General features: G+C 56.0%; 3 protein-coding genes across 3 annotated transcripts; 2 read left to right on the forward strand and 1 right to left on the reverse strand.

The window, feature by feature from the left end:
• Positions 1–392: 392 nt before the first annotated feature.
• CCM_00520 (C6 transcription factor FacB) lies at positions 393–3,239 on the forward strand (the record flags this gene model as incomplete). Its single annotated transcript, XM_006665680.1, has 4 exons — positions 393–891; positions 981–1,578; positions 1,632–1,989; positions 2,040–3,239. The coding sequence occupies 4 exons, from the start codon at positions 393–395 to the stop codon at positions 3,237–3,239; spliced, it is 2,655 nt and encodes an 884-aa protein (XP_006665743.1).
• A 1,617-nt stretch (positions 3,240–4,856) lies between these two features.
• Positions 4,857–6,204, forward strand: CCM_00521 (glycerophosphoryl diester phosphodiesterase, putative; the record flags this gene model as incomplete). The annotated part of the gene is made up of 4 exons (XM_006665681.1): positions 4,857–4,896; positions 4,926–5,245; positions 5,311–5,658; positions 5,719–6,204. 4 exons carry the CDS (start codon positions 4,857–4,859, stop codon positions 6,202–6,204), a joined length of 1,194 nt encoding a protein of 397 aa, XP_006665744.1.
• Positions 6,205–6,607: 403 nt separating this feature from the next.
• CCM_00522 (RNA polymerase II transcription elongation factor Rtf1p, putative) lies at positions 6,608–8,657 on the reverse strand (the record flags this gene model as incomplete). Its single annotated transcript, XM_006665682.1, has 5 exons — positions 6,608–7,402; positions 7,452–7,588; positions 7,639–7,750; positions 7,781–8,390; positions 8,488–8,657. 5 exons carry the CDS (start codon positions 8,655–8,657, stop codon positions 6,608–6,610), a joined length of 1,824 nt encoding a protein of 607 aa, XP_006665745.1.
• Positions 8,658–9,219: the final 562 nt, after the last annotated feature.

Raw genomic sequence — 9,219 nt, forward strand, 5'->3', positions numbered from 1 at the left:
CATCTTCTCTTGTCAAACGGTGACTGTGTTGTTGTGTGTCGTCGTCCACTTGCAACCTCGGCGTCTTCCTCGGTTGCCAGCGTCGCCGGACTACCCAAATCGTCACTTCCGCTTACCCGAGCAGCCACACGACTCAGCGATTCTTACCTGTCAACCCGCTACTGTAGTTTCTCTTTCCGCTCACGGCCTCCCTCGTCGATCAAGTTGCAGAAACACAACCAATCCGAGGCGAAGACGCATCAATTATTTCCCGCAGTGGCTGCTGCACCAGCAGACTGGCAACTCCTGGAAACTCTACAAACAAACAAAATCACGAAAAAAAAAACTCGTCCTTGAGCGCCACAATCCCTCCGCCAAACACTCGCCGCCGTTTGCGCGAAAATTCGCCCAACATGCCTGGCATTCTCCCAATGAAGGTCATCAAAGTCGGCACCAGCGCCCAGAGCCGCATCGCCCAGGCCTGCGACCGCTGCCGCAGCAAAAAGATTCGCTGCGACGGCGTCCGCCCGACCTGCTCCCAGTGTGCCAATGTCGGCTTCGAGTGCCGCACGAGCGATAAGCTCTCGCGCCGCGCCTTTCCGCGCGGCTACACGGAATCGCTCGAGGAGCGCGTCCGCGCGTTGGAGACGGAGGTCCGCGAGCTCAAGGATTTGGTAGACGAAAAGGACGAAAAGATGGACATGCTGTCCGCCATGCACAAAGGCCTCCCACGCCGACTGTCGACGGCGTGGGCGTCGCCGCCGCTGCACCACGACGCAGGTAGTCAGGCATCAAAAGATGGAATTCTCGACAAGGAGGACACTTTTCGCGTGCAAGCATCACCGTTGTTACTGGGCGTGGAGAATTCCGATGCCTACTTTATGGGAGCCTCCAGTGGCCGCACATTCATTAGTACGTTGGCACTGCTGACATGGTCGACAAATTATGCTTTTATCCCGCGCTCTATACCTAATTTGCTGACTTTTCTTTTTTTTCTACAGCGGCCCTGAAGCGTAAGCTGCAAGAGAGCGGGAAGCCGTGCAGCGAATTCAATCCCGAGGCTTTCCTGCATGTGCAGGGCTGCCCGCCGCTTACGCCTAACCCACCCGAGGCCTCCCTCAGAATACCACCTCGCCTATTCACTGATCGATGCGTCAATGTCTACTTTCAGGAATGGGCGTCGCTGTTCCCCGCTCTTCACAAGCCGACGTTTTTACGCGTCTACGAAGAGTTTGTCGCCGATCCCGAAAAGGTCAAGTGCAACTACAAGATTGCCCAGCTGCACCTCGTCTTCAGCCTCGCCGGGCTTTCTTCGTCGGCCCCGGATCTGGAGCAGCTGGCCGCATGTGAGCGACAATGGACCCGCGCCCTCGAGGCTGTCCTCTTGGAAAATACCATGAGCGCGTTACAGTGTCTCGTGCTGGCGCTATTATACTGCTCTTTGACGGCCGACTACAGACGTCTGCAGCATTACAAGTCAATTGCTGTCGGGTTAGCGTACCGCCTCGGTCTTCACCAGAGCCAAAAGCGATTCTCTTTTGGTGCGCTGACACTTGAAACGCGAAAAAAGGTCTTTTGGACATTATACACTGTCGATTGGTAGGCATGACTGCTCATGACAACCTTGTCTAGGAACTACTAACACTTTGCAGTTTCTCTGCCGCCACTCTGGGTCTTCCCAAACTCCTGCGTGAGGCAAACTTGCAGGTCGAATACCCCTCCGACACAGATGACGAGTATGTTACCGAAAAGGGCTTTCAACCTACTCTTCCGGGCGAGCACACGCGTTTGTCCAGTGCGCTGGCCCTCTTCCGCGCCACCCGCATTTTAGCCAAGGTTCTCGAGAGAAACTATCCGTCGGCCACCACCTATGATCTCTCGCTGCAACAAATGGATGCTTTGGATACGGAGTTGGAGAGCTGGTACGATGCGCTACCGGCGCACTTGAAGCTGCGGTTCGCGCAAGACAAGCCGTCCACTGATATCACTGGCAGCCGATCTCCTCTTTTGGTAAGAGTGCACGTATTAATCGTAGAGTTGCGCCTGCTAACAACAAATAGGCCCTCGCGTACTATTTTATCCGCACCCTCATATACCGACCGGCCATAGGCTCCGGCCTAGGAAACAAGTCGGCTCCAGCGCTCATGTCCATTGCGGAATCGAGCAAACACATCATCCAGATATCGGAGCTCCTGGAGGAGCGCAACCTTTCCTTTTCCTTTTGTCTGAACAAGGGCGATTTGCTCACGATGAGCGCGTTGGCGCTGCTGTACCAGGTCGTGGATCTCAAAGCCGAGAGCAAGGTGGCGCGGGACAGCCAGCGTCTTGTCAATTCAGTGGTGGGCACCGTTGATCGGTTGCGCTCACCCGGCTGTGTGGATCTTCGAAGAATCGCGAGCACACTGGTAACTGTAGATGAACCATCACTGCCATCGCCCGCGTCTTCCTCGTCCAGTCCGCGTCGCTGCTCCACTTCCAAGTCGCCCGTGGCAGAGCAGCCGAGAAGGCGAAAGAGCGGAAGTGAAAGGAATCAGCATCAACAACTAAAGAATCATCATGCCGCTACGCAGGATAGGTCGAGACGACAGACGATGCCGGCATTGGTCTCGCCCGATTCCGAACTGGAGCTGGCGCGCAGCCGCGGATCCTTTGACAGTGTGCAGTCGGAAGGCTATACCGGCACAGAAGACTACATGTGCATCTCACAACTGCCCAGCGGTAGCCAACACGCACAGCCGTCCCTGGCAACCCGACCGAACCTCGACTACCTGTCCCTGAACGCGACGCCCAACGGCTCCCGGTCACACTCCCCCGGCTCTAAGCGGCAGCTCCCACTCGACCACCAGGCTCAACTCCACCTCGCCACCATGATGACCAACACACAATTTGCGAGCAAGGTGGCCGGCGTCAGCAACAATGAGTGGGAGGCCCTGCTGGGGTCCATGGAGGGTGGCTTGGATAACGTGTACAATGCGATTTACGGTGGCGCTACGACGCTAGTAAGCGAGCCGGTGCTGGCCACGGGCAAAGCCAGCGAGTGGTCGCCGGATTCGTGGGACCTCAGCAGCTTCAGCCTCGGCGACTTTACCGCGTCTGAAGCGCCGCAGAGCGTGCTGAGCTTGAGCGACGAGAGTTTGAGCTCTGGGGAGGAAGTCTCGCCGCCGGCCATGGGCCAGCTGGGCGGGGGCTACCAGAAGCAGATGCACGCGGCGGGTGGCGAGGCGTTTAACATGGATGGTTTGGATGGGTATTTGATTTGATTTTTTGCATTCTTTTTCTCATGATCATGACAATAATGCTTTATTTCCTACTGGGTGGTGTATATTTAATGGCAGCGATAGGGTTGCCTGCCCAATGTATTTATCAAGCTTTTTAGTCAGTTGGCCAGCAATCGAGCATGCGACCGCCTTGGCCAGCAATACCTGGATTTTACGAGACTTCCTTTTCAACTTGACATGTCTGATGAAGTGAATTACTGCCACTTTTTGTTTTAGTTGTCGTGTCAGTTGGGTCTCCCGTCTCGTTTATTCCTTCAGACCTTGCGATTGCTACATCACAGTGGGGCACAAAATGGCCGTTTTTTCGATTTCTCACCAAAACTCACAAGTTTCTAAGCTTGATAAAAATCACTATAGTTAAGGTAAAATTCTATAAAAATCCAAGAGTATGGTATTCAAGTTCCCATCGTAGAGCAGCCGCAGTAATATCCTCTTTGCTCAGACCCCGTGCCAGAGAGGGATCGTTCAACGCCGACTGTGCAAACGCAGCAAAGGGCCCATTCTTTACGAACAACCAGAGTATCCGCGTAGTTCTAGCAATTTAAGAGAGCGGGTAGACATAATGCCGCTCTAAACAACCGTATAGACAGACATTTGCCATTTCAGCACCCCTGCGATATTCTAAGTGAGTCAGTGCCGCCCTTTGTGCAGTGGGCTCGATTCTTACTGCTGCAGCTTTGCCTTATAGTGTCAAATAAGTATTGCTGTCTTCAACAAATACCCCGCCTGGTTAGCTCAATCGGTAGAGCGTGAGACTCTTACGAGAGTACAACCATCTCAAGGCTGCGGGTTCGACCCCCGCATCGGGCTTTTCCTATACAAGCGCCAACTGGCGCATTCTTTTTGCATTTTTTGCCCCGGATTAAATCATGGGCGTAGGCTGCTTGGTTGATTTTTTTTGGCCTGATTTCCTTGGGTATGGTTGCTAGTTGGAGGTACTTTTGCCTGTACCTACGGAGGTGCTCAGTACCTCTTAGGATAATGTATTTTTCGCTCCCTCCAAGGACTACAAGTTACTTATTCAGCATCCAGGTAGCAAAAGGGAAAGCCACAAAACACTTTATCAAAGTGGCAAGGAGAAAAGGGAATTAAAACAACAAGTATTAGAAGGACAGAAGGACAGAAGGTAAAAAGAGTAAAGAGAAATAAACTGGAAAGATAGAGTTAACAAAAAGTATGAAAATAACAAGATCAAGATCATTTTATTTCTACCTCGTGCTTTACTTTGTCTCGTCGGTGCCCAGCGGCCCACTGGGTTTGCGCTTGAATTTTGCTGATTCCTCAAACATGCTCCTGCTGGAATGCCCAACTCCCGAGTGTGGATGAATTTGAATGACAAGTCCGCAGCCCCTATACTGCGGTGCCTGGTCTCGCGGAAACAGAGTCGGAGGTACAGGGTAAGCTGCTTTGACTTGGTGAAAAAAGCTGGAGGAAAGCTGCTCGGACCCGCGGGCGGAGTTGGTGGGGGTTCCGGGATCGCTTATCTCCGGGAGGCCACGGGACGGACTGACGTATCCGTATAATACCTGCCCATGAATCTTTGCTTCTACATCCCAAAGTCTCATTTTCCTTTCCTACCATCACCGCCACGAAAATATCATGGATGATTCCGATTCCCTCTTTGACGACCTCCCTGACGGTGCGTTGCCTCTCCCCCCCGGCCTTTAGCCTCGGCCAACACTGCCCCCCCGTATTCGCACCGGCCGGCGCGTGGTCGGACAACTCCCAGAAAAATTGGCGAAAAAAAAAGCGAAGAGAACGAGACGAAGTTTCTGACAAGAATGAATTTGACAGCGCCGTTTGCGGCCGCCATCCCCTCCTCCAGAGACCCCGGGCGTCTCCTGCCGCAAACCGTCGCCCACCGCGGCTTCCGGGCGGCGTGGCCCGAAAACAGCCTCGATGCCATGCGCGCCGCCGTCGACGCCGGTGCGCACGCCATTGAGACGGACGTGCACCTGACCCGCGACGGTGTCGTCGTCATGTCTCACGTAACGCCTCCTCCTCCCCTTTCCTCATGCCCCTTTAACTGACCGGCGCGGTGATGGGAGCAAAGGACGCTACGCTTACACGCTGCTTTGGCGTCAGGAAGAAGATTGCCAGCTGTGATTGGGAGTACATTGAGACGCTCAGGAGTATCAGGACGCCGCATCTGGGCATGCCGCGGCTGCGTGACGTGTTGGAGCTGCTGAACGAGGAGCGCATGCAAAAGACGTGGTGTGTGCTGGACATCAAGGTAAGCCCAAGCCTTCATTTTGTGACTAGAGACTGCGATTTCTTTGTTGCTGATGAGAGGCAGATGGACGATGATGCGGAGCAGTTACTGTCCAGCATGAAGCACGTCCTGGACACCGTCAAGGGTCCTATTCCGTGGGAGAAGCGCATCCTCCTCGGCTGTTGGAACGTACGCCCCCCCCCTTCACACTCGTTTCTTCAGAACAAAGGCTCACCCAGCAACACACAGGCCACATACATCACCGCAGCGCGGCGCATCCTCCCCAGCTACCCGCTGTCGCACATTTCCTTTTCGCGCTCCTACTCGCGGCATTTCGGCGCGGCGCTGCCGAACCTGGGCTACAGCCTGCACTTTTCCGCGCTGTCGGGCGTGCTCGGGCGGCGTTTTCTGCAGCAGCTGCGGAGCGGCCCCGTGCTGACGTGGACCGTCAACCAGGACAACTGGATGCGGTGGCTGCTGGACCGGCGTGTTCTCGACGCCGTCATCACCGACGACCCGCGGCAGTTTCGCGCCGTCTGTCGCGTCTGGGAGGACGAGCTGGACGGGCGGCGCGAGCGGCCGCGGGTGGGCGTCGTGGCGGCGGCGCGGCGCGGGTGCGGCGACGGGCTCGAGGCGCTCAAGTTTGCGCTGCTGTGGGTCGTGCTGCACGTCGTGACGAGGTTCTCCAGAAGGCTGGATACGCTGCCGGACGTGATGAAGCGCAAGAGTCGGTAGGAGCTTGCTGGGAAACGTGGACGGTGGATGGGGATGATGCGACTGTGGGATAGAGTATAGATTTGAACTGATACAAGGGTACGGAATAGACATGGGTGGAATCATGGAAGCGGGTGTTGCAATATTTGGACCGCGGCCATGTTTATTGGTATATATTTCGGAAGCCTTGATTATAGTCTGTGTATAGTTCATGTATTAACAAAGCATACAGAAACGCCATATACTCCCTCCCTCCCATCAACGGACACAAAACGCCCCAGCAACATAACCCCTGAAACCCCGCAAACTGGTCATTTTACTCCAATTGCTAAGGAAAACGAATGTATCAAAAAGACAACTACAATATCCCTTTTTACCCCCGGCCCAGCCCCCTGTCATCACCTCCCATGTCTCTGCCTTTTCGTTAAATATCAATATCAATATCTAGATCCAGCGAGCCAATCACGTCATCATCCATGAGCGGCTTGTGAATCATCGGCAGGCCCTTGCTGTCCGCCTGGCTTCTGTCCTGCAACTTGGCCAGGTGCGGCAGCAGAGCCCCCGGCTTGATCGGCGCCACCGTCGGCGTCCCATTGGCCGTCGCCGGCGTGCTCACACCACTCGCCGCTTTACTTCCTCCACCGTCCGCGCCGGCGACCGTCTCATTCACGTCGTGCACAAACTTGGCCTTGGTCCGCAGACGCCGCGACGGGTCCTCCTTGACCATTTCGCCGCGGCTCAGCGACAGTTCATTCTCACGCATCCTGGCCTTTTCGCGCAACTGTGCCTTGCGCACGCCTTCTTGGTTCATGCGGCGATTCTCCTTGTTGCGCGCCGCAAGGCGGTCCTGCTCCGTCGACATCTTCGTAATAGCACCCCCGTTACTGTCGTACGCGGAGGACTTGGCCGGCCCGAGGCTCGTCTTAAAGGCCAACCGCTGTGAGCCGAGCTTGTCCAGCTCCTCCTGCAACTCCTGCATGCGGTCGTCGTCGCCGCCGACGGTGGCCTCCTCGAGCAGACGCGCGACACGCGCACGCTCCGCTGGGTCAAAGCGCTTGCGCAGCTCGTTACGGCGGGCGACGCGCGCCTTGATCTCCTCATTGGTCCAGTTGTGGGTGAGGAGGTTGTTGATTTGGTCAATCTTGCTGTTGAGGACCGTCTTGATCGGCGTCTTCACGTTTTCATTGTGGCATGTTACTTGGTAGCGGTTCATTTCGTTCTGCAGAACTGTTAGGCACGCCAATGATCCTGCGTATTGCATGTCATACCTCTGTGAATTTGCCACTCGAGGCAGCGATAAAAGGAAATTCCTTGACAGCCTTACCATGCGCCGCCTTGACATATTGATCTGTCACAAAAGTCCCGTTAGGACCGCTCAGTGCATATGCTCTCCCGGTAGTAAAGCCTACACATTGTTAGCTCCCGACTCGATACCATCGTCTGCATCACACATACCCTTTATGATGGCCATTCTGTACTGCTCGATGCCCGTGTCGGGATGGGGGCCAAGGGCAATACGAATAAAGCAACCCGTAATCGCAGGCTCAAAGCCCGGCGTAAAGCACACCTGCGCGAACTCATTGCGTCCCAAACGCACCCGCTCATAGTCGCGTAGCTCCGGCTTGGGCTCATCCTTCTTCTCGTCCTTCTTCTCCGGCGTGCGGGAGCCGCCGCCGCGCCGGTAGTCGTCCTCGCTCGCCTCGCCATCCGAGTCTCCCCGCCGCGGCGAGTAGACGTCGCGGCGCCGCTCGTGGTCTTCCCTGCGCTTCTGCCTGTCGGCCCTCGCGCGGCGCAGCGCGTCCATGGCCGTGCCACCGGTGGCGGTAGCAGCGCGTCGCGACGCCTTGCCATGGCGGTCCTCGTCCTCGTCATCATCGAGGTCGGCGCTGTCGGCGCTGCGCTTCTTCTTAGCCTTGCGCTCGTCGTTTTGCGTCTCCGTAACCATTTGCCGTAGCAGGCGGTTCTGCCGCAGTCGCTCAATCTCGTTGGCGCGGTCTGCCAGGATCTGCTCGCGCTCCAGTTCGGGCATGGCTCTGATTTCTGCCTTTTCCGACTCGCTTCGAAACTTGCCGTCTACGGGGTACTTTTCCTCATCCGTCCCGGCGCCACCAGGTTCGGGGCCGCGTGGTTTCGGCTGCTCGTCGTCTGAGTCTGATTCGTCCATGGGCGCCGAGTCGAGAGAGTTGGGCGAGCCCGGCCCTGAATGGCTGTTTGCAAGCCGGTCAGTATGGGTCATCCATCATCCGCCACCGCCAGGCGACGACGAGGCATGGATAGCCTGGCGCAGCAGGTTCAGAGACTCACGCTTCACCTTCCTCCTCCGAGTCGGCATCCGCATCGTGTCTCGACGTTTTCGCCTTGGAGGCGCCTCTCTTCGCCGGGGGCGACGCTGATCTCCTGCGGTCGACGACCGACCCCTCCGAATCGGAGTCGCCACCGGCGAGATCAAACAGATCAGCCTCAAAATCAGCCATTGTGTGTGTCGGTCGCGCAGTGGTCTATTTCCCCTGATGCGGAATCGATTTCGTGGCGAGCAAATAGAGGTAATTCTGTCCCAGATCGGATGATGGCGCTGTCGCTGGCAGTGTCCGTTGTCTAATATTAGAAATGGAAAGTAGAATACATTAAAGATGGAACAGCAGCCTGAAAGAAGATCGAGAGAAGACGGAAGAAGACGGAAAGGAATGAGGAAGACAGGAGAGGAGGTATTTTCAGGGCCAGGGGCGAAGAAAGCGACACTGGTTGCAGCGGCAGCACAGCGCAGTGGACGTCTTCTTTCGTGGCGCGCGACACTGTGAAGCCACAGTGTGCCACAGGAATTGGTGGCACAGGAGCGGAAGGCGGCAGAATAGTTTTTCCACAGTGCGTCACCCCCAAGGGCAGCTCATTGAACAGTGATGAATGAATGAACCCACTGTAAAGTCGGAGCTCCGGGGCTCCACCGTGAGCGACAACTCGTTGAACAAATCGGGCCATTCCATGACCTCACCCCCCTCGACATCACCACCCATTGATCCGTCGCAACCACCAGCAACC

Source organism: Cordyceps militaris (genome assembly GCF_000225605.1).
Source record: "Cordyceps militaris CM01 unplaced genomic scaffold CCM_S00001, whole genome shotgun sequence".
NCBI classification, from domain to species: Eukaryota; Fungi; Ascomycota; class Sordariomycetes; order Hypocreales; family Cordycipitaceae; genus Cordyceps; species Cordyceps militaris.